The sequence below is a fragment of the Erinaceus europaeus genome, chromosome 4 (assembly GCF_950295315.1).
Source record: "Erinaceus europaeus chromosome 4, mEriEur2.1, whole genome shotgun sequence".
NCBI lineage: Eukaryota > Metazoa > Chordata > Mammalia > Eulipotyphla > Erinaceidae > Erinaceus > Erinaceus europaeus.
In genome coordinates this window covers 55,420,356-55,448,067 of record NC_080165.1, presented here as the reverse complement: position 1 = coordinate 55,448,067, position 27,712 = coordinate 55,420,356, and the positions used below count along the sequence as shown (strand labels likewise).

The 27,712-nt window shown below is 46.6% G+C and overlaps 2 protein-coding genes across 4 annotated transcripts in view; one reads left to right on the top strand and one right to left on the bottom strand.

The window, feature by feature from the left end:
- Positions 1-4,948, bottom strand: part of LOC103117408 (butyrophilin subfamily 1 member A1-like) — a 74,264-nt gene extending 69,316 nt beyond the window's left edge. The window contains exon 1 of the mRNA XM_060190808.1: positions 4,486-4,948. Coding sequence (XP_060046791.1) covers positions 4,486-4,642 — 157 coding nt within the window. The 5' untranslated portion in view covers positions 4,643-4,948. The remainder of the gene's footprint in view (positions 1-4,485) is intronic.
- Positions 4,949-5,106: 158 nt separating this feature from the next.
- NOTCH4 (notch receptor 4) overlaps positions 5,107-27,712 on the top strand; it is a 30,131-nt gene continuing 7,525 nt past the window's right edge. For all 3 annotated transcript variants that reach the window (XM_060189532.1, XM_060189531.1, XM_060189530.1), the window contains exons 1-20: positions 5,107-5,316; positions 6,106-6,187; positions 7,576-7,868; positions 10,009-10,356; positions 10,454-10,576; positions 10,679-10,918; positions 11,020-11,175; positions 11,445-11,639; positions 14,839-14,952; positions 15,030-15,152; positions 17,824-17,983; positions 19,041-19,186; positions 19,434-19,586; positions 19,792-19,909; positions 20,123-20,210; positions 20,710-20,863; positions 22,380-22,564; positions 24,653-24,908; positions 26,298-26,410; positions 27,172-27,695. In XM_060189532.1, coding sequence (XP_060045515.1) covers positions 5,244-5,316; positions 6,106-6,187; positions 7,576-7,868; positions 10,009-10,356; positions 10,454-10,576; positions 10,679-10,918; positions 11,020-11,175; positions 11,445-11,639; positions 14,839-14,952; positions 15,030-15,152; positions 17,824-17,983; positions 19,041-19,186; positions 19,434-19,586; positions 19,792-19,909; positions 20,123-20,210; positions 20,710-20,863; positions 22,380-22,564; positions 24,653-24,908; positions 26,298-26,410; positions 27,172-27,695 — 3,644 coding nt within the window. In that variant the 5' untranslated portion in view covers positions 5,107-5,243. The remainder of the gene's footprint in view (positions 5,317-6,105; positions 6,188-7,575; positions 7,869-10,008; positions 10,357-10,453; positions 10,577-10,678; positions 10,919-11,019; positions 11,176-11,444; positions 11,640-14,838; positions 14,953-15,029; positions 15,153-17,823; positions 17,984-19,040; positions 19,187-19,433; positions 19,587-19,791; positions 19,910-20,122; positions 20,211-20,709; positions 20,864-22,379; positions 22,565-24,652; positions 24,909-26,297; positions 26,411-27,171; positions 27,696-27,712) is intronic.

Genomic DNA, 27,712 nt, shown 5'->3' with positions numbered 1-27,712 from the left:
TGTTGGGGTGTCTTGGGGGATCATGTTCCTGGAACCCTGGAACCATACAGGAGCACCTTAACACCAGGGGAAGCTCTGTGAATATTGGGACAATGTTATGTTCTCTCTCGCTCTCTCTCTCATTTTTCTCTTGAAGAATAAACAGAACTTTGGTTGTGAGTATGATATAGAACTAGATCCTGCAGTCTTATAATTTTGTAAACCAGTATTAAGCCACTAATTTAAAAGAGATGTTTAAGTCAGCCTAACCCAGGAAAGGTGGAATCACACATGGATAAGGTTCTAGTGTGGAGGATGGAGGTGGGGTGGGGGTTGGGTGGAGAGTCTGATCACTACTCCTAAATTTTTTAAGAAAGAAAAAACATTAAAAACTGCATGGCTAACATATATATATGTCTAAGGACCCCTGACAGATAGTGGTACTTAAAGGTGAAATTCTGGTATAAGTAAAGCATGTTAGGCAAAAACTATGAGTTTTGAGAAACCATAAACTTTAATGATACTGTATCAGTATTGATTAATTAATCATAAAAAGTATATTATAGTGGTCGGGAGTTGGTGCAGTGGATAAGGCACTGGAGTCTCAAGCATAAGGAGGTCATGAGTTCAAACCCTCGCAGCACATACACCAGAGTGATATCTGGTTCTTTCTCTCTGTCCTCCCATTAATAAATAAATAAAATATTTTTAAAAGTATATTATAATCACATGATATGTTAATAATAGGAAAAATTGGATTCAGGATACATGGATAGCTTTTTTTTTTGCCTCCAGGGTTATTGGCTGGCGCTCAGGCCTGCACTATGAATCCACTGTTCCTAGAGACCACCTAGAGGCCTTTTTTTTTTCCATTTTGTTTTTATTGGATAGGACAGAGAGAAACAGAGAGAAGAGTAAGACAGAGAGGGGGAGAGAATGACACCTACAGACTTGCTTGCGCAGGTAGGGAGCCAGGGGTTCAAACCAGGATCCTTGAGCGAGTCCTTGTGCTTTGCACTACGTGCGCTTAACCAGGTGTGCTACCGCCCAGCCCCCCATGGATAGCTCTTTACTATATTATCTCCTTTTTCTTTTTTTTTTTTTAAAAAAAGAGAGAGAGAGAAGGTTTTTGCATAACCATTTTTCTGTAAAGCTAATACTTTTTTTATTGGGCTGGAGAAATAACATAATAATTATATAAAAACAGCACAAAAAGTCCCAGGCTCAATCCTCAACACCACCATAAACCATAGCTAAGCAGTGCTCTGGTTTAAAAAAAAATGTTCTTATTAATTTAATCAATGAACTGGTTGAGAAAGAGAGAGAGAAATTTCAACATGTCTTGTTTGTTTGTTTGTTTTTACCAGAGCACTGTTCAATTATGGTTTATGGTGCTATAGGGGAATTGAACCTAGAACTATGGAGCCTCAGTCAAAAAAGTCTCTTTGCACAACCATTATGCTATCTATGAGAGAGAGAGAGAGAGGGAGGGAGAGAGAGAGAGCAGGAAATTTAAGACATGACAACTAAATAAAAAAATCCAGATTAGATCCTGAAATAAGAAAAAAAATCATAAAGGATATACGAGAAAATTGATCAATTTTAAATACACACTGCAGATTATAGTATTTTTAACGGTTTGTTTATTATTTATTTATTTACATGAGAGAGAGAAAGAACAAAGCATCACTTTAACATATATGATGCCAGGGATCAAATTTAGGATATCAAGAACACAAGTCCAGCACTCTAAGCACTATGCCACACCCCAGGTCATTAGATGATAGATACTATTGTATCAATTTAAGTTTGCTGATTTTCATAATTTACTCTACGTGAAATAATATTGTTATTCTTAGGGAATATTCTTAGGGAAAGTCCCACAAATATGTTTTAGAGTAGAGGAGTGTCTTATTACCAGATGGTTTCACTCAGATGTGGAATCTAGAGATCCAATAAACATGAACTTGAAAGGAAAACACTAGAAGCAAAGCAAACTTTTTCTAAGACTTGTGAGAACTAGGATGGCTATCTTTGGGAGGAGATAGGGTGAGGACACAGAACTTTGGTGGTGGGTGTGGTGTGGAACTATATACTGCAGTCTTATAATCTTGTAAGACACTATTAATCACAAATAAAATAAGTAATAATAAAATTTTAAAAAGAGTAAAGGGCCATGCACTTGTGTGCAATTCACTCTCAAATGATTCCGAAAAAAGTAATGATGTGTATTCAGAGAAATGATGATAAAGCCGATGTCAAGTGATATCAATTGGTAAATCTGAGTAAGGTAAATCTGAATTTATTCTTTAGGTGGGTTTTAAATTATCTCAGGGGCTAGGCAGTGGCAGGCCGGGTACAATGCACACTCTCTCCCTGTTTCTTTCTGTCTCTTTCATAATTTTAAAAATAAATGAGAAGGGAGTCCGGCGGTAGAGCAGTGGGTTAAGCGCACGTGGCACAAAGCGCAAGGACCGGCTAAATATCCTGGTTCGAGCTCCCGGCTCCCCATTTGCAGGGGAGCTGTTTCACAGGCGGTGAAGCAGGTCTGCAGGTGTGTATCTTTCTCTACCCTTCTCTGTCTTCCCCTCCTCTCTCCATTTCTGTCCTATCCAACAACGACGACATCAATAACAACAACAATCGACAATGAAAAACAACAAGGGCAACAAAAGGGAAAATACATAAATAAATATTTTTTTAAATAATAAATAAATAAATAATGAGAAAAAAATGGCCACCAGGATCCGTGGAGTCATCCTGCAGGCACCAAGCCCTATCGATAACCCTGGTGTTAATAATAATAATAACATAGTTTCAAAATAAGTATATTTTCCCTTTTTATTAGTGATTTAATAATGATCGATAAGATTGTGGGATAAGGGAGTCGGGCTGTAGCGCAGCGGGTTAAACGCAGGTGGTGCAAAGAGCAGGGACCCGCGTAAGGATCCAGGTTCGAGCCCTGGCTCCCCACCTGCAGGGGAGTCACTTCACAAGCAGTGAAGCAGGTCTGCAGGTGTCTCTTTCTCTCCCCCTCTCTGTCTTCCCCTCCTCTCTCCATTTCTCTCTGTCCTATCCAACAATGACAACAACAATAATAACTACAACAATAAAACAACAAGGGCAACAAAAGGGAATAAATAAATATTAAAAAAAAAAAAAGATTGTGGGATAAGAAGGGTACAATTCCATACAATTTCCACCACCAGAGTTCCTTATCCTATCCCTTCCATTAGAAGCTTCAGTGACTCAATAAGTGCAGCAAGCAAGTAGAAAGACCTCAAAATAAATATTTTAAAGTGGATGTTGGCACAGTGTATCACTGGCAAGGAAGGTGCTCAGGGCACACCATTAGTTAACCATGTGTGCTTGAAGGCCGGGCTATGCACAGCTTCTGATAGCTCCCATCACCTGGACTCTGAGCCCTCTGTACTGCTAGAGAAATTCTCAGTTTGGCTCATCCCAAAGCTACCAGGAAGGTAGCATGAATTAGGACAATAAACTCTTTTGTGATTTTTCTTTTTTTGCCTCCAGGATTATTGCCGGGGCTCCATGCCTGCACCATGAATCCACTGCTCCTGGAGACCATTTTTCCCCTTTTGTTGCCCTTGTTTTGTTTTTTTTTTAATCATTGTTGTGGTTATTATTATTGTTGTTGTTGCTGCTGTCATTGGATAAGACAGAGAGAAATGAAGAGAGGAGGGGAAGACAGAGAGGGGGAGAGAAAGACACCTGCAGACCTGCTTCACTGCCTGTGAAGCAACTCTCCTGCAAGTGGGGAGCTGGGGGCTAGAACCGAGATCTTTACACTGGTCTTTGCACTTTGCACCATGTGCACTTAACCTGCTGCACTACCGCCTAACTCCCTCTTTTGTGATTTTATTTGCACCAATTTTTAATTTAATCCCCTGTAACCCAGGAGCCTCTGTCACGAATAGTAGAAGATATGGCTGAAGGGAATCTACACAAATTCAGTGTTTACTACAGATAATTCCAAGTGTAAGGGGAAAAAGTGGGGGGAGGAGGGCAGAGAGGTGGGGTGCCTGACACAGCTTTACAGCTGCATGACCCCACCACTCTTGGAGAAATTCTTTTTTCTCTTCCCCAGGATCATCACTGGGGCTAGGTGCAGGCACTATGAATACACTGCTCCTGGAGTCCATTTTTTCCATTTTTTAATTGGATAAAACAGAAAGAAATTGAAAGGGGAGGGGAAAATAGAAAGATAGACACTTGCAGACCTGCTTCACCTCTTATGAAGCAAACTCCCCCACCCCCGGCAGGTGGGGAATCAAGGGCTCAAACCAGGATCCTTAGTGCAGGTCCTTGAGCTTTGTGCTATGTGTGCTTCACCCAGTGCACCACCAGCTACTCACCCACCCACCCTAGAGAAGGAGAAAAACAGGAGAAGCACAGCACCTGCTCATGGTGCTCCCATATAGTTGGAGAGCTCAAATTCAAATCCCCCTCCAAGTGCAAAACTTAATGCAGATACTGTTCACTTACCATTGATGAAAATCTTGTTTGCTCCCTTCCAAAGGAAAGCTAAGGTTTTTCCAAAACCCAGATGAGCATCATGCCCATCCCACAAAAAGGGAGAGTTATATCTCCAGCAAGGAACAAGGTGAGGCCTGGAAGTTCCCTGGGTTTCCTCTGCCATCATTCGTGGTTTCAAGTTACCAAGTTACGGAGAGTTGCAGATTCTCAGAGGAGCATCTGTACTGACCTCACAAAACAAGTATCCTCTCTGGAGAAGAGGAACAGGCACTGTCACACACACACTCATCCCCCCCACACACACACCTCTGTTTCCAGGTCCTAACCCACCTGGGCATATGGGCAAACACATCGGGCAGCTGCGTTGCCATTTCCACCTCTAGAAAGAAAGGCAAGACCAGGTCAACTAAAGGAAGGACAGGGTCTGCCCCCGGGGGCCTCCTCCAGCCCATCGTGCCTTGTAATACCTGCCCCCCAGCCACACTGTCTTACTGCACTCCCACTGCCCCAGGGTTGGCAGAGACAAAAGGCCCCTCCTTCGTCCCCCCCAAAGTTCCTCTCCGCCTCCCCCCCTCCCCATCACTAGAGTGTCCAGGACATTGTGTGACTCAGGAAACAGCTCAGACGTGAGACTTGCAGCAGGCAAAGGAGGAGGAAGAAGGGGCCAGGAGAGCAGAGGAGGTGGCTCCAGGCTCCGTGAGGGCTCTGAGGGTCTCTGCCTGAAGAGGGAGGGAGAGGGGGAGCTGAGCTGGGGCAGGAACTCTGGAATGCAGCCCCCTTCACTGCTGCTGCTGCTGCTGCTGTTACTGCTGCTCCTGTGTCTCTCAGTCAAGACCAGAGGTGAGGCGTGGGGTGCAAAAGACGGGACTCCTTCTTCCTCAGGAGGATATCTGGTGGGCTGGAGGCAGTGGGCTGAAGGCTTTGAGATAACAGTGGAAGTTAGGCGGTTCTCAATGCCTAAATGGGGACAACCTGCAGAGAAAGATAATTCCACCGTTGGACCTACACAGACCAAGGCTTTGGGCCTGGTGCCAGGTGTGGTGACTGTTGGGAGAGGTGGGGAGGGTGCCCACCTCCAGGAGGAACCCTGTCTGGGAAACAGAGCCTTTTCAATCCCATTTTAAGGAAAGACAAAGATGGAACAAACTGACCACCTGTTAGGGGAAGCAATAAGACAGGAACAAGAGATCCAAGCAGGGAAGGTCAAGGGCCCACTAAGTCCCTTTCCTGGTCCAGCTGTCCCCACCCCAATGGCTCAATGCTGGGCCCTTCCGGGAGGAAATCCCTTCCAAGTCTCAGACATTCATATCTCAGGAGTCCCTTAGCCCCCCTCCTGGTCCCTGTTGTCTTACTTCCGGATGCAGCTGGAATGGATGCCTGAGGCTGGACTCTGGAGGCCAAAGAATAAACAGGAAGGGGGAGGACGGATTGGATGAGTAACTGAGGAACCTGGAACCTGGGAGACTGGGACGACGCAAGGGCAATGTGGAAACCAAGAACAGAAGGGACAGGGTGATGATGGTGGTTTAGAGTGCATGTGTGGCTGCTGTAAGCAGATCCATCTGGAGCATCCCGGGAAGGAACGTGGAGCACAGTGCTCCAGACCCATCTCGTCCTTCCCATCCCTAGGGCTGCTGTGCAGAAGTGCCCCAGAACCCTGCGCCAATGGAGGCACCTGCCTGAGCCTACTTCAGGGACAAAGCATCTGCCAGTGAGTGTGCCTGTGGGAAATGGGAGATCTAGGAGGAAGAGCAGAGGAGGAGGAAGGGAGCAAGTGAGGAAAGAAAGAGGAATGAGGTGAAATAAAGGAGAGCCAAAGGTGGCACAGTGGATAAAGTGTTGGACTTCCAAGAATGAGGTCTTGAGTTCAATCCCTGGCATTGAATGGAGAAGGATGATGTTCTGGTTTTCACTCTTTATCATTGATAAATAAATCTTTTGAATATATATAAAAAAGGAAACAAAGGTAAATGAGGGGCATGGGAAGAGAACTAAAGAAAACAGTGATGTGAGTTTTGTTCTTTTTCTTTTCCTCTTCTCACTCTTTTTTTTTCTCTTTTTCACTTTTTTCCCTTCTTTTTTCCCCTTTATTGGGGAATTGGTGTTTTATTTTTTTTAATGTTTTATATTTGACAGTGAATACAATAGTTTGTACATGCATAATATTTCTCAGTTTTCCACATAACAATCCAACCCCCACTAGGTCCTCTGTCATCCTTTTTCAGGGCCTGTACTCTCCCCCACCCACCCCAGAGTCTTTTACTTTGGTGCAATATGCCAATTCCAGTTCAGGTTCTACTTGTATTTTCTCTTCTGATTTTGTTTTTCAACTTCTGCCTGTGAGATTTTTTTTTCTAATTTTTTTATATTTATTTATTTTCCCTTTTGTTGCCCTTATTGATTTTATTATTATAGTTATTATTGTTGTTGTTACTGATGTCATCATTGTTAGATAGGACAGAAAGAAATGGAGAGAGGAGAGGAAGACAGAGAGGGGGAGAGAAAGATAGACACCTGCAGACCTGCTTCACCATCTGTGAAGTGACTCCCCTGCAGGTGGGGAGCAGGAGGCTTGAACCGGGATCCTTACGCTGGTCCTTGTGCTTCACACCACATGCATTTAACCCACTGCGCTACCGCCCGACTCCCCGAGTGAGATCTCTTTTTCATTTTTTTAAATATTTATTTATTTATTTATCCCCTTTTGTTGCTCTTGTTGTTTTGTTGTTGTAGTTGTTATTGCTGTTGTTATTGATGTCATCATTGTTGGATAGGACAGGGAGAAATGGAGAGAGGAAGGGAAGACAGAGGGGGAGAGAAAGATAGACACCTGCAGACCTGCTTCACCACCTGTGAAGCAACCCCCCTGCAGGTGGGGCTCTTTTTCATTTTTTTAATAGAGAGGGGAAAGTGAGACAGAGAGGGAGAGAAAAAGACATCTGCAGCACTACTTCATTGCTCATGAAGCTTCTTCCCCCCCTTGCAGGTGGGAACCCGGGGCTTGAACTTAGGTCCTTACGCATGGTAACATGCACTGTAGTGGGTGTGTTTCTGCCCAGCTCTGTGATGAGATTTTTCTTCTCTTCCCCACCCTCCCAGGTGTGCTCCTGGCTTCCTGGGTGAAACATGCCAGTTTGCTGACCCCTGCCAGGATGCCCAGCTCTGTCAGAATGGAGGCAGCTGCCAAGCTCTGCTTCCCACCTTCCCAGGCACACCCAGTCCTCCCTCTCCTTTGACACCCAGCTTCTTCTGCATTTGCACCTCTGGTTTCACTGGTGAGAGGTGCCAAGCACAGCTTAAAGACCCCTGTGCTTCCTTCTGTTCTAAAATGGGCAGCTGCCACATCCAAGCCTCAGGCCTTCCCCAGTGCTCCTGCCTGCCTGGGTGGACAGGTGAGCATTGATGGGGGTTAGGGGAAATGGAGAGGAGGAGACAAGCAGCAGAAATGGGTCAGACTGGGGGGACAGGAAAGGTAAACGGACTCATCAGGTGACTCTTGGTGACCCATTTTACCTAAGATTGAGATTCACCAGCATGATTGCACTGATAATTCAAATATTAGTGTACTTCCAGTAGCTACTACCAGAGCCCCCTTAGTGCACCGTGCTGAGCCTTTTCTGGGCCCCTTACCCCTCTGCTTGACCCAGAAGCTCGAGACTTAGTACCTGGCCACCAGGCCACCTCTGTGACTATATATTCTGAACATCTGAGTGGAGGGGGTATTGTCCATAATGTCATCAGGCAAGACCCCATTGTGGGAGGATTGATGGAGATAGGAAGGATCTAGCCAGAGAGAGGAATGGGATCCCATCCCAAGAGGAGGGTGCAGCCCTGGACCAAGAGAGCATGGCATGTGATGGGTGGGGTGGGACACTCAGAGGAGGTGGGCAGAGAAGTGTGATTCTGGGGAAGAAGGCTCCAGAGGCTGGAGGGATGGATGAGGTAACCAAGGACACCAGGATAAGAGAGTATTTGGGTTTGGGTGCCTCTATGAGGGGTGGAGTAGAGGCAAGTCTTCTCAAACTTGACTAGGCAGAATAATTACTAGAAAATCACTAGAAAATACTAGTGTCCCTCTAGAAAAGTCTGGTTTAGTGGGTCTAAAGTGGGCCCATGGCACAGAGGGATTTTAACTGTCCAGGAGAATCTGGTCCTAGGCTGGGTATGGTAGCCCATCATATAACAAGAAAGGTGGTCACCAGCAACTTGCCTGGTCTTGTGTCTCAGAGTAGAGACTCTTGGCAACCCCTCCCTGGTCCACCACCAACTTTGCAACTGACTTGACATAGGACCTTGCATAATGTAATTATTGTGCAGAAATTGTACAATTGTTGTAAGAAAAGTCATGACACATTTTTGCATTGAGAAGCATAGAAAAAAACAAATCATGAATATTTCCAACATATATATGAAAATAGAGATTGATTTGTTGTTTGTTTCTCACCAGGTCGTCAGTAGGACTCAGTGCCTATACAATATGTCCACTGCTTCCAGTGGTTTTTTGTTATTATTTTGGTAGAGACAGAGAGAAGTTGAGTCTCCTCAATTAAAAGAAATTGAGCTTCCTCAATAGAAAGGGAGGGAGAGAGAAAGAGAGATGACTGCAGCCCTGGTTCACCACTCATAAATCTTCCCCCTGCAGGTGGGGATGGGGGTTTGGACCCAGGTCCCCACCTCCTGGACCCAAGATCTTGCAATAATATATATTTTTAATATTTATTATTTACTTATTCATTCCCTTTTGTTGCCCTTGTTGTTTTTATTGTTGTAGTTATCGTTATCATCATTGTTGGATAGGACAGAGAGAAATGGAGAGAGAAAGGGAAGAAAGAGAAGGGGAGAGAAAGACACCTGCAGACCTGCTTCACTGCTTGTGAAGCAACCGCCCTGCAGGTGGGGAGCCGGGGGCTCAAACCAGGATCCTTGCGCCAGTCGTCACGCTTTGCGCCAAGTGCACTTAACCCGCTGCATTACCACCCAGCTCCCAAGATATTGCAATAACATATTTAAGCTATTTGCTCCTCGGTTACCTGCTGATGCCCTACATCCAGCTGTTGAGAGGAGGGAAAGGGCAGTTCTCAAGAAGTGCCTCCCTTCCATAGGTATGCATGACTGGGAAGTGAGTCTTCTGATCACCAGCCCATCATGACACCCACTGGAAAGTTAGGAGACCGGGATGAGAGGTCAGATGACTGCTCAAGGGCACACAGTCAGTTGTGACAGAGCAAGCCTCTAAGTCTCGCACCTGCAGAGTTTTGACATCTCCCACCCCACCGCAACAAGGTCAACTCCAAAGAGACCCTGCATCCCAGGGCTTCCCAGGCAGACCAATTTGCAGTATTCCTGCCTACAGATACATGTCCAGTATTCAGTTTGGAAAACAGGGTCACTTCAGACATAAGGAACTGGCAAAACTGAGGCAAGAGGTGATGGAACAGGGCAGTGAGGGCCTGGGAGAAAAGGAAAGAGAGTATGAAAATGAAAAGAGCTGGAGTTTGTGTCTGAAACGGGCCCCTCTGTCCTCTGCCTCAGGTGAGCAGTGCCAGCTCCAGGATTTCTGCTCAGCCAACCCCTGCACCAATGGAGGGGTATGTCTGGCCACATATCCCCAGATCCAGTGCCGATGCCCACCTGGCTTCGAGGGCCACACCTGTGAACGTGATGTCAATGAGTGTTACCGGGACCCAGGGCCCTGCCCTAAAGGCACCTTCTGTCATAACACACTCGGGTCCTTTCAGTGTCTCTGTCCCTCTGGCTGGGAGAATGTAGGCTGTGTGCTCAAGCCAGGACCCTGCCCCCTCAGGGGCTGTCTCAATGGGGGCACCTGCCAGCTGGTTCCAGGAAGATACTCCACCTCTCATGTCTGCCTCTGCGCCCCAGGTGCGTCCTCACAAGGGTCCTCCTACAGCCCCGCTCAGGATAGACAGGTCACCACCCGTGGGCCCTTCCCCTCTGGCTAATCCCATGTCCCCGTTAGGCTTCACTGGCCTGGACTGTGAGGTGAATCCAGACGACTGTATTGGACACCAATGTCAGAATGGGGCCACTTGCCAGGATGGGCTGGGCACCTACACCTGCCTCTGCCCTGAGGCCTGGACAGGTGAGTTGTTTATGCCAAGAGCATGACTCCACTGGTCATCCCTGTGCCTCTCCTCTGAGGGTTCCCAGCTGAAGTCCTCATTCTCTCCCCACACCCCTGCAGGCTGGGACTGCTCTGAAGATATTGATGAATGTGAAACTTCCCAGGGCCCCCCTCCATGCAGAAATGGGGGCACTTGCCAGAACTCGGCTGGTGGCTTCCACTGTGTGTGTGTGAGTGGCTGGGGTGGTGCAAGCTGTGAGGAGAACCTGGATGACTGTGCAACTGCCACCTGTGCCACCGGATCCACCTGCATCGACCGTGTGGGCTCCTTCTCCTGCCTCTGCCCACCTGGCCGCACAGGTGTGAGGCAGAGGGGCCGGGAGGTGGGAGAGGGGTACGTACCAGGAGGGCAGCTGGGAGTATCAGGTGGCCTCAGAGCCTCAGCCCTGCCCTCTCTCCAGGTCTCCTGTGCCATATGGAGGACTTGTGTCTGAGCCAGCCATGCCATGGGGATGCCCAGTGCAGCACCAACCCCCTGACAGGCGCCACACTCTGCCTGTGTCAGCCCGGCTACTCAGGGCCCACCTGCCACCAGGACTTGGATGAATGCCAGATGGGTGAGGCACCCCCACATGAGATTTTCTGGGGGACCCCAGACCACTTCTGCACTAAAGAGAGATATGGAATTTTCAGATTAAAAATACCACAATCTCTTTTTCCTAAATTTGTTCAGATTTGGCATCTCTTCCCTGCCCTTTCCCCAGTTTGGTCTCATCTGCTACAAACAGGCCTCCCACACCTTCCCTGGCAATCTGGCTTGCTGGCCTTTGTACCCTACTGCCCCTGTGGACTCCAGGTTCTTCTCCCCTTCTCCCTCCCCCCACAGCCCAACAAGGCCTCAGTCCCTGTGAACACGGCGGCTCCTGCCTCAACACCCCCGGCTCCTTCAACTGCCTCTGCCCATCTGGCTACACGGGCTCCCGCTGTGAAACTGATCACAATGAGTGCCTGTCCCAGCCCTGCCACTCTGGCAGCACCTGCCTGGACCTGCTTGCCACCTTCCAATGCCTCTGCCCACCAGGTACCAGAAGGACAGGGCCATGGGTCGAGGAGATGGGGTGACTGACATGGAGCCCACTGGGCAGCACCCTTCAGAGTACAGATAGCCCCAGGCCAGCTGCAATGAATTATTAAAAATGCTTCTCTTCCTCTCTACCCTACCTTCACCCCTGTCCCCAGATGAAAACTCTTGAGAATGCCCGGCCCCTAGAGAAATGCTGCCGGGGCAGTGAAGTTGAGCACTGATCTGTTGGGTGGTGGGAAAGCATTAATTTCATAGTCACAACAGAGTGCACAGCCGACTTCACTGTACACAAAGGCCCGTCATGGAGAGCAGAACAGCAGCTAATAAATTTGTTATGCTATTGTCTCTATTCATGCCAACCCAGAATAACCCCTTCTAATCACAGAACCTCTCCCCTATAGAGATTGCAGATAAAGGGGCCAGGTGGTGGCACACCTGGTTAAGTGCACATATTACAGTGCACAAAGACCCAGCTTCAAGCCTCTGGTCCCCACCTGCAGAGGAAAAGTTTCATTAGTGGTGAGGCAGTGCTACAGGTATCTCTCTGTCTCTTTCCCTCTCAATCTCCCCCAATCCTGCAATTGCTCTCTCTATATATATCCAATAATAAATAAATAAGAACATTAAAAATAAAATTTTTTAACAAAAAGAGAGAGATTGCAGATAAACCCTTAAAATCCCACAGAGAGAAGCCAGGTAGTAGTGCAGTGGGTTAAGCGCACGTGATGCAAAGCACAAGGACCTGTGTAAGGATCCTGGTTTGAGCCCCCTGCTCCCCACCTGCAGGGGAGTCACTTCAAGAGTGAAGCAGGTCTGCAGGTGTCTGTCTTTCTCTCCCCCTCTCTGTCTTCCCCTCCTCTCTCCATTTCTCTCTGTCTTATCCAACAGTGACGACAATAATAATAACTACAACAATAAAAATCAACAAGGGCAACAAAAGGGAATAAATATTAAAAATATATTATAAAAAAATCCCACAGAGATTCATGCTCTGAACTTAGTATGACAGAAAAGGAATGCTGTAAGTCTGTGTCTACCTCCAAGCTAGACTGGTTGAATGACTCATTCACTCGTTCCTTCATTCACTGATGTGAGAAAGAGAAAACGAGAAGAATGTCCGAGCACTACTCATGCCTAGCAGGTGGTGGTGCTGGGAACTGAATCTGGGGTTTCTGAGGAGTCAATCATCCAAGTCCTGTGTTCTCTAAACTATCACACTGGCCTTCTTCCAAGCTAGTTTTAAGGAGAAGTCTCTCGTCAAGGAGATAACAATAGAGTCAATATTAGGAAACTGAGTGAAATAAAAACAATAACATTTTTCTTTATGTCAAGCACTGCCTGGGAATCTTTTTAAAGCTTTATTTACTTAGCAGAGAGAACCAGATCATCACTTTAGGATATTAAAAATAATGAAAAATAATAAATAAAATTTAAAATAAGTTTAATGATTTATTTCATTTATTACATATGAGAGAGAGATTCACATGAGACAGAGAGGTCAGAGCACCATTATAGTACATGTGGCAAGAACCTCAAATATGAAGCCCACTGCTCTACCAGTTGAACTATCTCCTCAGTAGCCAGTAGTACACCTCATTTACATGCAGAATAAAGTTAATAAGTTGCTATGTTGTATTTTGAAATTCAAGACAGTATCTGAGGAGTCCTCAGTCTGGTGCTTTTATAATATAATACATTTAGATAAAACCCCAACAAAATCATTTGAAATAAGATTCTCTCCCTTATGGTCTATAGTAATGCAATATATATATTTTTTCAGGAATCAGTGTTAATTCTTTTTAAAATATTTTTAAACACTAAATACTTTTATTTATTTATTATTGGACAGAGACAGAGAGAAGAAGAAAAACAGAGAGACACCTGTGCCTGCTTCACCACTTGTGAAGCTTTCCCCCTACAGGTGGGGACCAGGGGCTTGAACCTGGGTCCTTGCGCATTATAATGTGTGTGCTTAACCAGGTGCACCACCACATGGTCCCCTCAATGTTAATTTTTTAATATCTATTTATTCATTCCCTTTGTTGTTAATTGTTGAAGTTATTATTGTCGTTATTGATGTCATCATTGTTGGATAGAACAGAGAGAAATGGAGAGTAGAGGGGAAGACAGAGAGGGGAGAGAAAGATAGACACCTGCAGAACTGCTTCACCACTTGTGAAGTGACTCCCTTACAGGTGAGGAGCTGGGGGCTCGAACCGGGATCCTTACCCCAGTCCTTGTGCTTTGTGCCACCTGCACTTAACTCGCTGCACTACCATTGATTCCCTCAATGTTAATTCTTTTTTTTTTTTAATTTCCTTTTTGTTGCCCTTGTTGTTTTTATGGTTGTAGTTATTATTGTTGATGTCGTCATTGTTGGATAGGACAGAGAGAAATGGAGAGAGGAGGGGAAGATAGAGAGGGGGAGAGAAAGATAGACACCTGCAGACCTACTTCACTGCCTTTGAAGCGACTCCCCTGCAGGTGGGGAGCGGGGGCTCAAACCGGGATCCTTATGCCGGTCCTTGCGCTTTGAACCACCTGCACTTATCCCGCTGCACTACTATTGACTCCCTCAATGTTAATTCTTAACTTCTCTTTGAATCCAAGAAATCATGCCTGTAAAACTCAGTCAAATATTCACAACAAACTCCCCGATAAATATAGAAAAGTTTTTTAAAACTACCTGGGGGGATGCTGGGTGATGGCACCCTTTTTATTATTTCTTTTCTTATTATCTGTATTTATTTATTGGATAGAGACAGCCAGAAATTGAGAAGGGAGGGGAAGACAGAGAGGGAGAGAGACAGAAAGATACCTGCAGCCCTGCTTCATCGCTCATGAAAAAAATGAAATGAGGCTTCAAGGCCCCAGATTCAATCACAGGCACCATCACAAGCCAGAGCTGAGCAGTGCTCTGGGGAGAGAAGGAAGGAGGGGACATGAAGGGGAAAAACAAAATATATTACTGAGTCAAATAGACAGCTCTAAGTAACTAACTGCCATGCACAACCCAGGGCTGAACCCCAGCACCACATAGGAGGATCTATGACAACAGAGGAAGCTTTGGTGCTGTCTAAATGAAAAAAGTTGACTGGAGTGATGAAATTACACATGTGTGAAACCCCAGTTCCACCAAAAAAAGGAAAAAGAAATAAAAAGCAGGAAGTGACCTGTGTCATCTCTCCCTACCAAGGATTCACAGGCTCCCGCTGTGAGGAGGACATAGACGAGTGTGCAAGCTTTCCCTGCGCCAATGGGGGGCAGTGCCTGGACCAGCTTGGATCCTTCCACTGCAAGTGTCTCCCAGGTAAACTGAGTCCACTCACAGGAGTGTGGGGCAAGGACAGGCTCCTACAGTCTCCTGATGCTCCTGCTGTGCCACAGGCTTTGAAGGCCCACACTGCCAGGCAGAAGTAGATGAGTGTCTGAGTGGCCCGTGCCCCCCTGGAGCCAGCTGCCTTGACCTCCCAGGAGCCTTCTTTTGCCTCTGCCCCTCTGGCTTTACAGGTCAGTTGAGGAGACATGTTTGGTGGAATATGTGAGTCTGCTGAGGTGGTACAGAGGTCACTGATGCGTGTTCAGGATTGGGATGTAAGAGCAGAATGAGAATGAAAATTCTTAAGGTTATTCAGTGCAAAACCTGAATAACTGCAGATTTGGGATGAAGGACTATTATTGTATGGTCCACATTGGATGGGGTTCAAAAAGTAGTCATATATTTGCTTATATTTATTAAATGCCTACTATGTCAGACGCAAACATAAAATTGAGTGAGAAAGTTGCTACCCTCAAGTAGCTTGTAATCTAGTGCAGAGACCAACAAATTTCTTATTGATTCTGGCCAAGCAAAGTCCTCTGAGAGGACTGTATAGGAATCTAAGTATCAACCCAGGATAGAAATGAGAAGGCCTGGGAGTTGGGTTGTAGCGCAGCAGGTTAAGCGCAGGTGGCGCAAAGCACAAGGACCGGCGTAAGGATCCCAGTTTGAGCCCCCAGCTCCCCACCTGCAGGGGAGTCACTTCACAGGCAGTGAAGCAGGTCTGCAGGTGTCTATCTTTCTCTCCCCCTCTCTGTCTTCCCCTCCTCTCCCCATTTCTCTCTGTCCTATCCAGCAACAACGACATCAATAATGACTACAACAATAAAACAACAAGGGCAACAAAAGGGAATAAATAAATAAATATTTCCAAAAAAATGAGAAGGTCTCTTGTAGGAGGCGATGGCTGGACTCTGTCTTGAAGAATGAGTATCAGGGCACCGGGTGGTGGCGCACCTGTTTGAGCGCAAATGTGACAATGCGCAAGGACCCAGGTTCGAGCCCCTAGTCCCCACCTGCAGGAGGAAAGCTTTGCCAGTGGTGAAGCAATGTTGCAGGTGTCTCCCTGTCTCTCCCTCTCTATCACCCCCTTCCCTCTAGACTTCTGGCTGTCTCTACCCAATAAATAAAATAAAGATAATTTTTAAAAAAATTTTAAAAGAATGAGTATCAGTTCAAATAAACATTATGTACTCATGTTTATAAAGAAAAAAATGAGTACTAGATTATCAGAATGTCAGAGACTATGTTTAAGTTGCAAATAACCAAAGGTGCAAAGGCATGGAAGGAGGAAGAGAGCACCACTGTTGGCGGGAGATGTAGTGGAATGGTCATGAAAAGGACTTTGAGGGAGTCGGGCTGTAGCGCAGCGGGTTAAGCGCAGGTGGCGCAAAGCACAAGGACCGGCATAAGGATCCCGGTTCGAACCCCGGCTCCCCACCTGCAGGGGAGTCGCTTCACAGGCGGTGAAGCAGGTCTGCAGGTGTCTATCTTTCTCTCCTCCTCTCTGTCTTCCCCTCCTCTCTCCATTTCTCTCTGTCCTATCCAACAACGACAACAACAATAATAACTGCAACAATAAAACAACAAGGGCAACAAAAGGGAATAAATAAATAAAATAAATATAAAAAAAAAGAAAAGGACTTTGATGCCTGAGGCTTCAGGATCTCAGGTTCAATCCCTAGCACCACCATAAAAATAAGATAAGATAAATTAATAATACTCATAATTAATGATAAAGATAATTTTAATTCTTTTCATTTAAAAATTTTAAAGAACTTGTTGGGAGGGTGGCACAGTGGATAAAGTATTGGACTCTCAAGCAGGAGATCCTGCATTCAATCCCTAGCAGTATATATACTAGAATGGTGCTCTGGTTCTCTTTCTTCTCCTATCTCTCTTATTAATAAAGAAAAAGAAATGTCTTTAATAGAACATCTAGGCTGGTTTGCATAATGGTTATGCAAAAAGACTTCAGTGCCTGAGGCTCTGAACCCCAGGCTGAAGGCCCAGTACCACTATAGGTCAGAGCTGAGCAGTAAGAGAGAGAGGAGTGGGGAGAGAGAGAGAGAGAGAGAGAGGAAGAAGAAGAAGGAGGAGGAGGAGGAGGAGAAGGAGAAGAAGGAGAAGAAGAGGGAGAAGGAGAAGAAGAAGGAGAAGAAGGAGAAGGAGGGGGAGAGGGAGAGGGAGGAGGAGAAGAAGGAGAAGAAGAGGGAGAGGGAGAAGGAGAAGAAGAAGAAGAAGAAAAAGAAAGAAAGAAAGAAAGAAAGAAAGAAAGAAAGAAAAAAGAAAGAGAGAAAGAAAGAAAGGAGGAGGAGGAGAAGAGGGGTCGGGCGGTAGCACAGTGGGTTAAGTGCACATGGCACAAAGCACAAGGACTGGAGTAAGGATTCCGGTTCCAGCCCTCAGCTCCCCACCTGCAGGAGAGTCGCTTTGCAGGCAGTGAAGCAGGTCTGCAGGTCTTTCTCTCCTCCTCTTTGTCTTCTCCTCCTCTCTCCATTTCTCTCTGTCCTATCCAACAACAATGACATCAATAACAACAACAATAAAAAAGGCAACAAAAGGGAAGATAAATAAATATAATTTTAAAAAAAGAAGATGAAGAAGTAGTAGAGAAGCACCCTCTTAAAGAACTGTAGGGCATCCAGACAGTAGAGTATGATGAGGGTGAGAAGCACATCAGCTGTAGGAAGGCCGTGTCATCAGGACAATACTATGTTTCATTCTGAGTACCCTGAGGCAATAGGAAATCAAAAGGTTCACGAGGATTAAGCAAATCATGTTTCAACTATGACCTTTGGTCCTATCAAGGACATGGGGGACTCTGTTTTCTCTCTACCCCACTTCCCCACCCCACCCCAGGTCAGCTTTGTGAGGTTTCCCTGTGTGCCCCCAATTTCTGCCAACCTGAGCAGAAATGCCAGGATCAGGAAGACAAGGCCCCTTGCCTCTGCCCTGATGGAAGCCATGGCTGTACCCCCGCTGAGGACAACTGCACCTGCCACCATGGGAACTGCCAGAGGTAACACGTTGTGTGCCCTCCCACCTGCAGTCTCCCCTGGGTCTTCCCTGAGTGGGGCAGAACATAACCAGGGAGGGATGGACAAATGGGGAACAGGAAAGACATGGCAATGTTCTGATATCAGAGCCAATAGAAGGGTGCATGCTTACAATAGAGGAGAGTTCATAATTATTTGGGGGGCATGGGGGCCAGAGGAATAAAGTCCAAGGCCAATTCACAATTCATACACTAAGGAATTAGATTAGCAGTAGAGTACATACCTTGCATGTATGAAGTCCTGAGTTTGATCCACTGCACTACATAAAACAATAAAGGCAAATATGATAGAACCTCATCATTCATTGGGCAGATATTTTTTGAGCATATACATGTTTGGAGAAATGAGTAGGGAGTGAGGCGAAAGAGAAAGAGGATAAAGGGGATGATATGAAAACAAAGTCAATGAATGGTTGAAGTCTCAAAACAAAACAAACAAAAAATATAGGGATAAAGAAAGAAAAGGGGACAACCAGAGAAATAGTTCAACTGGAAGGCCACTGGACCTGTAGGCCTGACGTTCCTGGGCCTGTTTGCCTGAGGTTCCTGGTTCAATCCCTGAAACCACATGTACTAGAGTAGTGCTCTGACTTTCTCTTTCTCTGTCTCATGCCATCTGCAACTTTTTCTCATATGTAATAAATAGATTTTTTTAAAAAGAAAAGTAAAGGGGACTTGGAGGTAGCTCACCCATAGAGCATGTACATGCAAGGGCCCAGGTTCAAGTCTCCACCACCTCATGAGAGAACTATGTATGGTACCAAGGGAAGCATCATGAATAGTGGTTTGGTATATATATGTATATGTATATGTATATCTTTCCCTCCCTTTCTCTCACTCTCTGTTTCTGTCTGAAGTTAAAAAGAAAAAGAGATCACCAGGAGTGGTGAAACCATATAAGTATAAAGACCCCATAACAAAAACAGGCAAAAAGAAGTCATATGGGGATCTGACTAATGGGCAGGTAAAAGAGAAAACCCCTAGGAATAAGGAAGAAAACCCCTTTTCTCTTTATAACCAGCTCCTTATGTGTGTGTGATATGGGATGGACAGGACCAGAGTGTGGAACAGAGTTGGGGGGCTGCATCTCCATGCCTTGTGCCCATGGAGGCACCTGCCATCCCCAGCCCTCTGGTTACAACTGCACCTGCCCCATGGGCTACACAGGTGAGATCCTCCCTAAACCATTAAGACCCTGGGCTCCTCACCCTCTAAGGTGAGGGAAAGACCAGTAAAGATATGTTCAAGGGCTCTGGTTCACACACAGAGAACTGGGTATGTGTTTCAGTGGACCCAGGTGATGTTTCAGAGATGGTGAAAAAGAAAAAAGTTTGGGTGGAGGACAGCAGTGGGGATGGGCCTGGGGAAGAAGGGAGAAGGATTCTCTTCCCAAGATCATCTCCCATTCTCTCAGGGACCACCTGCAGTGAGGAAGTGACACCTTGTCACTCAGGGCCCTGTCTCAATGGTGGCTCTTGCAGCCCCAGTCCTGGGGGCTACTCCTGCACCTGCCCCCTAAGCCACACTGGACCCCAGTGCCAGAACAACATCGACCACTGTGCCTCTGGTGAGTGTCTGTGTGTCCTAGGGCTGGACCGCAAAGATTTGGAGAAGTTTCTCAGGGTGTGTTAGTGCCAAAAAAAAATTCTTACTCTTATTTTGATGGTGGGGGCTGAGGAAGGAGGGGGCCTATGTCCTGTGTGCTATGTGACTGAGGTCACAGGTCAGATTACAGGCAAGGAACCCAACCCCTCACAGCCTCCTCTCTCCAGCCCCGTGTCTCAATGGGGGTACATGTGTGAACAAGCCTGGCTCCTCCTCCTGCCTCTGCGCCAGGGGCTTCCAGGGCCCACGCTGTGAGGGAAGGGTCCGGCCCAGCTGTGCAGACAAGTGAGCAGGGTACACAGACTCCCGGAGGAAGGGAGGGAGCCCCTTAACCTTCCCAGCCTCCCTGTCAGACCCCAAACTACCTCCCATGCCACAGCCCACTCCCTCCACCTTCTCTGAGTCTCCCAGCTCCCTACTGCTTCCTCCCCCAACATCACACACTCCCACTTATTTCCCAGAACTTCCTTCTACTGTGCCTGTTTCTGTCTTGTCCAGTCCCTGTAGGAACAGAGCCACCTGTCAAGATGGCCCTCAGGGTCCTCGTTGCCTTTGTCCCCCTGGATACACAGGAGGCAGCTGCCAGGTGAGGGGACACTGGGCCAGGTGTGCTGAGGAGGAAGGGGCTGGAGGGCTCACCTGAGATGATGGGCAGCAGGAAAGTTTGGGAGAGGCATTCATATGGAAGGAGGTTTGGGAATGGAGAAGTTGAGGTCTACTTAGAGGTGTGCATGGAGTTAAAGGACTGAAGGGATATTTGAACCCAGGGACTGTTCTGTGATGGGGTATCAAAGGAGATCGGAGAGGGTTACCTAGCTCCAGACCATTCAAGAGTGAGTTTTGGAGCTGGAGAAATAGCATAACAGTTATTTCATGCCTGATGCTCTGAAGTCAAAGGTTAAATTCCCAGCACCACCTTAAGCCAGAGCTGAACAGTGTTCTGTTATCTATATATCTATCTCTCTGTATCCCTCTCATTAAATATATATATATGAATTTTAAAGATAGGAGAAATAGGGCTTTTGAAGAGTTGGGCCTGGAAATCCACTACTCTGTCCTGCTTTATACTCCCTCTCAACCCTCAGAGTCTGACAGACTTCTGTGCCCAGAAGCCCTGTCTACACAACTCCCGGTGCCTCCAGACTGGGCCTTCCTTCCAGTGCCTGTGCCTCCAGGGATGGACAGGAACTCTCTGTGACATGCCGCTATCCTCCTGCCAGAGGGCTGCTCTGAGCCAAGGTACACGTTAACACAAGAACCAACTGGGGACCAAGCAGATGAGAGAGAGAGAGAGAGAGAAAGAAAGAGAGAGAGAGAGAGAGAAAGAAGGAAAGAAAGTGATAAAAAGAGGGGCCGAGCACTCACCTGGTTGAGTGCATATACTACAGTGCACAAGGACCTGGGTTCAAGTCCTTGGTCCCCACCTGCAGGGGGAAAGCTTCATGAGTGGTGAAGCAGTGCTACAGGTGTCTCTCTTTCTCCCCTCTTTTCTCAATTTCTCTCTGTCTCTATGCAATAATAAATAAATAAATTAATTTTTAAAAAGATAAAATACTAAAGAAAAGGGTCTGGGAGTCAGGCGGTAGTGCAGCGGTTAAGCACACGTGGCGCAAAGTGCAAGGACCAGAGTAAGGATCCCAATTCGAGCCCCCAGCTCCCCACCTGCAGGGGGGTCGCTTCACAGGCAGGTCTGCAGGTGTCTATCTTTATCTTCCCCTCTCTGTCTTCCCCTCCTCTCTGCATTTTTCTCTTTCCTATCCAACAATGACATCATCAACAACAATAAAAACAAGGACAACAAAAAGGAAAATAAACATAATAAAAAAATTAAAGAAAGAAAAGGGTCATGTTTCCCTCTTACTTTAAGGGCATTCAAACATAACTTGGTCAAAACAACCAACTAAGGGTCAAACAACACAGATGAACTAAACATAATTCCTTATTCTATAGCTCAACACTCAAGGCAACGTAAAACAACTCTGCTTCTAGCACCACATTCAATACAACCAGCCCAGTTTAATGCAACCCCCAGGGATATAGCCCAGGATAAAGCATCTATGTTCATTACTATCGCCATAACTAGAGTGGTCCACGATTATCCCAATTGCACTTCACATTTCATAGCACCTGCCTCACTTTGATGTTACACCAACCCCCTTATAAAAAGATTTCCCTCACTAATTCACATGAGGTTTTATAGGAAAATGAAGGGAAGACTTTTTAAATTTATTTATTTTATTTTTGAGAGAGATGCAGACAGAGAGAGACACAGAGAGAAACACCGGAGCACTGCTCAGCTCTGGCTTATGGTGGTGTGGAGGATTGAACCTGGGACTTTGGAGCCTCAGGCATGAGAGTCTGTTTACATAACCATTATGCTATCTCCCCCACCCAGGGAAAGACTTTTCTAGAGGGAATCACAGTGGGAGAACATCAAAGGCCATAGAACTCCCACTGCTCTACCACCCAACTCCCTCACTTGAGTTCTTTCTTGTTTGAAAGCTATCTTAGGACAAGAAAATAATCACTTATAAGTTAAAAAGAGATTCTGCACTCCATTCTGGCAGAACTATCAACAAGCACTTGATGTTTCAGTATCGTCAGCATCAGGAGATACCGGTTCTTTGGGCTCATAGAGTCCTCACCCACCCAAGGATGTTAGTGCCTCCCACAGTCCTCTCTGTTCATTGGGGAGCCCTGAACACCCTTCCACCCCACTTAGCTTTTAGAAACCCCTGTTTGTCTCTTTCCCCAGGCACAGAAGTCTTATCTTTGTGCCACAATGGAGGCCAGTGCATGGACAACGGTGCTTCCTATTTCTGCCAGTGCCCCCCTGGGTTCCAAGGCAGTACATGCCAGGACAAAGTGAACCCATGCAAAGTCAGCCCCTGCCAGCACGGGGGCACCTGTGTGGTCCAGCCCAATGGGTACTTCTGCCAGGTAAGTGGGTCTAGAGCAGAGGAGAAAGGGGAGGCAAGGATGGGCTGGATGTGGAAAAGAGTGTGAGGTGGGATGGTGGCATAATCCATTTATTTCTATTTCCTTTACCCTACACATCCTACCAACTACCTAGTCGTACAGTTTTACCTCATAAACACCTCTCAGCTCTGTCATTATCCTTCCACCTTTTGTGTATGTGTCCTTCTGGAGGTTCAACCCTTACTCTGCTACCAAGGTGCTCTGTTGAAAGCATAAAAACAAACCTGTCAGTTCCCTGCTTTAAATCTTTCTGTGATTGGTCTTATTTTTTAGAATGAGGCCTACAGGCTTGGGGGGTGGGGTGGCACAGTGGCTTGCAAACATGAGGTCCTGAGTTTGAACCCCTCTTCTCTCTCATTAATTAGTTAATTAATTAATTAGTCAGGCACTCAGCTTTATTTTTTTTCTTTCACGAAACATTCACCTCCAGAGGTTTCTAAAGACTATCCTATGCTTCTTCCACATCTCTGGTTACTCCTCAGATTACTGTGAAGACTTTTCTCTGCACCTTTCTTTAAGATTTATTTATTTAAGGACTGGGGAGATAGCACAATGGTTATGTGAAGATTTATTTATTTATTTACTTACTTTTGACAGACAGGAGAAGGAGAGGAGGAGAACCAAAGTATCTCTCTGGTGCATGTGGTGCCAGTGATCAAATTTGGGACCTCATGTTGGAGAGTCCAGTGCTTCACCCACTGCACCACCTCCTAGGTCACTCTCCAACTTTCTAAAGCCATCGTGGTGCTCCATTCTTGCATGTTCTCCTTCCTCCTGCAAGCACTCAGCCCATAGCACAGAATTTGTTAACAATCCTTCTCTCACCAGTAGAATATGAAACGATCAGAAAGTAGTTTAGGACTTCACTTATGGAGCTGAATCCCACCTCCAGTCCTTGTGCAAATCACTTAACCTATCAAGAAATCAGTTCCTTTTCTGTAAAATGAGAATCAAATGAAAGAATCCTTATAGAGGATTGTTATGATTTTACAAGGTTAGGCATATAGTGTGCAGTAAGGCTGTCTCCCCTGCCCCCTGGTTAATGAAGCTCTTCACAAAAGCAAGGGTGAGTTCTAATTTTCTTTCCAATTTTAGTGGCCAAAACAGCACCTGGCATAAAATAACAAATCAATAAAGCATAGCAAAGCCTGGTGGGTGTGTAATTGAAAGGTTTTTTTAGAAGGAGGAGGAGGAGGAGAAGGGGAAGGGAGAAGGGGAGGAGAAGACAGAGAAGAAGAGGAGGAGGAAGAGGAAGAAGAAGGGAAGGAGGAGGAAGAGGAGGAAAAGAAAGAAATGTTCCAGGAAGTCGGGTGGTAGCACAGCGGGTTAAGCACACGTGGCACAAAGTGCAAGGATGGGCCTAACGATCCCAGTTCAAGCCCTCTGCTCCCCACCTGCAGGGGAGTCGCTTCACAGGTGGTGAGACAGGTCTTCAGGTGTCTATCTTTTTCTCTCCCTCTCTGTCTTCCCCTCCTCTTTCCGTTTCTCTCTGTCCTAAGAACAACGACATCAATAACAACAATAATAACTACAACAACAATGAAAAACAACAAGGGCAACAAAAGGGAAAATAAAAAAAAATTTTAAAAGAAATGTTCCTCTGTACTCCATAAACCATAAACCATAGCTAGAAAAAAAAAAAAAAAAGCTATGTTGAGTTACAATTGGTTATATAGATTGAGACTAGGGTGGGAGATAGGTTGCATACATATTTCACATGGGCCAGTGAAATAGCTCACTTGGATAGTGTGCTGCACTGCCATGTGCATGACCCAGGTTACAGTCTGGCCCTCACTACACAGAAGGAAGCTTTGACATTGAGAGGGACACGGAAAGCCTCTTGATCTCTCTGTCTCTACTAAATAAAAAGATTTTGTATAGTGTGAAGTTGAGCTAAAAGGGTTAACCACACATAGCTGTGATGTATCACAAGTTGAATGATGCTTTTAACTGGAAGGTGGGGTTGGGTAGGTTGTGTTGAGCTGGGTCCACTATAGTGCTGAGGTGGGCTTGCTGATTACTTTCCTGCCTCATCCTCTTTACTTTCAGTGTGCCCCAGGCTACAATGGACAGAATTGCTCAAAGGAACTCCATGATGCCTGTCAGTCCCAACCCTGTCACAACCATGGGACCTGCACTCCTAAACCTGGAGGCTTCCTCTGCACCTGCCCTCCAGGCTTTGTGGGGCTGCGATGTGAGGGAGATGTGGATGAGTGTCTAGACCAGCCCTGTGACCCCAGGGGTACTGCAGCCTGCCATTCTCTGGTCAATGCCTTCTACTGCCAGTGTTTGCCTGGACACACAGGTGAGACCTGGTATGGGGCATAGGAATCTCTGTGGCACAGCTGAGTAGGTGCTGGCTATCGTGGAGGTGCTTCTCGGGCACATACTCTCTGGGTTGGAGAGAACATGACTGGAGCCAGCCTGGGCTTCTACTCACTCAGCCACATGAGAGAGATGACTCAGGAACAGAGCTCGTGGCGGCGAAGCAATTCTTTATTGATCAGAGAGCTAAGGCTTTTGAAAGGCAGACCCAGCAGTGGCAAGTCAGAAATGGAAATGGCTTGACATGGTTTGGAAAGGGGCGGAAAAAGGCAAAAGGGAGTTGGGAAAAGTAGGAACTTCCTTAGCAACTGTTGAGAGGGTTTTAGTTGATAGGATTAATAATGCCCTGCAGGCAGGGAGGGCCTTGAGGGTAGAAAGAAGACAGATCAAAGGAATGGAATGGGTGGGGATCTTTCAGGCAAAACAGTAATTATGTAGATAATAAGGGAGCAGGCCATAGTGTCAGGAATGCAGGGTGCTTTGTGAGACAGGGAGTCTGATAAGATGAGGCAAACCTTGGGGGGTTGGGTCCATCCTTGCTCGACCTCTCAGTAGAGAGAGAGACTGACAGGATGGACGTCCCCTCAAGTCAAGCCCTGCCAAGCTCAACCACATCCTCACAATTTCCCGACAAGTAGGGAGGGCTATAGAAACTCAGCACACAAAGCACAAGGACCGGTATAAGGATCCTGGTTCAAGCCCCTGGCTCCCCACCTGCAGGGGGCCCACTCCACAAGCAGTGAAGCAGTTCTGCAAGTGTCTTTCTCTCCCCCTCTCTGTCTTCCCCTCCTCTCTCCATTTCTCTCTGTCCTGTCCAACAATGACAACAACAATAATAACTACAATAATAAAAAACAAGGGCAACAAAAGGGAATAAATAAAATATTTTTTAAAAAGAAACTCAGATGGGAGTCGGGCTGTAGCGCAGCGGGTTAAGCGCAGGTGGCGCAAAGCACAAGGACCGGCATAAGGATCCCAGTTCAAACCCTGGCTCCCCACCTGCAGGGGAGTCGCTTCACAGGCGGTGAAGCAGGTCTGCAGGTATCTATCTTTCTCTCCTCCTCTCTGTCTTCCCGTCCTGTCTCCATTTCTCTCTGTCCTATCCAACAACAATAATAGCTACAACAATAAAACAACAAGGGCAACAAAAGGGAATAAATAAATAAAATAAATATTTAAAAAAAAAAGAAACTCAGATAGCCCCACCCATGAGCCAGCCTAGTAACCTTGCCCATCCTTCTACCTAGCCTAGAGAAATGCCTCAGGATACCTTTGCCTAAACAGTTAGAGGTGTGTCAACTCCCAAGAATGAGCTAGGAAAGAGGCAGTAACTGAAGTATATATGACAACTAATCCCACCCCACCACAGGTCAGTTGTGTGAAGTAGAGGTAAACCCCTGCCAGAGCCAGCCCTGTTCCCATGGAGGGTCTTGTGAAGCCACAGCAGGCACACCTTCAGGTTTCATCTGCCACTGTCCCCAGGTGAGTGATGACAGAGCTCCCTTTCCTAATGCCCTAACAGGCAAAATGCTGGGGGGAGGGGGGGGGTTAGGGACATTGCGATGGGAATTACTGGAAAAACCACCCCCTATTCAAAGGGGTGAGTGGCTCTTGAAAGCAATCAGGGAAAGGCAGAGTCAGGCGGTAAATACTCAGAAATCATGGGCACTGTCTAGTAGGTCAAACTGGGTGACCTTGAATAAGTTCTTATAATTCTGTGTGTATGTGCTCATGAGCTTCAGATACCTGAAACTGGATTAATCTCAAGCTTTGGTTTATGATGCATTAACTCATTGTGCAGGACCTTATCTTATTTTACAATAGAACACACATCAGCCTAATCCAAGAATTGCAATATTAACACTGATGTGCCTATGTCCTCCTCTACTTTGTTTCTCTTCCAGAAGAGAAAGTGTATAACCTTAGTTAGCTCCAGGGATTAAGACAAAATTCAACCAGTTACTATCATTCTACTAACCAGTTAGTCTTCCAGGACCTGAAACAGAGTTGCACTTTAGCCAGGTTGCAGCACACAACTATGGCTCATCCATCCTCACCACCATGTAACACGTCACTGTGTGTAACTGCCATGGGACATCTGTAAAAGGATCAACTTGATGTCCTCTGAAGCCCCTTTCTGATATGAGAACCTAGGACGCCCTGAAATGTCTTAACCCAGTTTTCTTGAGGGGAAGTAAAAATAGTACAAGGTCCTTCCCTAACATTTCTCCTCTTCTCTGCAGGGTTTTGAAGGCCCTACCTGCAGCCACAGAGCCCCCTCCTGTGGCCTTCATCACTGCCACCATGGTGGCCTGTGTCTGCCCTCCCCTAAGCCAGGCTCCCCACCACTCTGTGCCTGCCTCAATGGCTATGGGGGTCCTGACTGCCTCACCCCGCCAGTACTGAAAGGCTGTGGCCCTCCCTCTCCATGCCTACACAATGGCAGCTGCTCAGAGACCCCAGGGCTGGGGGGATCAGGCTTTCGCTGTTCCTGTCCTCCCAGCTCTCCAGGGCCCTTATGTCAAAAGCCCGGAGCAGATGGGTGTGAGGGACGAAGTGGAGATGGGGCCTGTGATGCTGGCTGCAGTGGCCCAGGAGGAAACTGGGATGGGGGTGACTGCTCCCTGGGGGTCCCAGACCCCTGGAAGGGTTGTCCCTCCCAGTCTCGTTGCTGGCTTCTCTTCCGGGACGGCCAATGTCATCCACAGTGTGACTCTGAAGAGTGTCTGTTTGACGGCTTTGACTGTGAGACTCCTGCAGCCTGCACGTGAGCCTATAACCCTG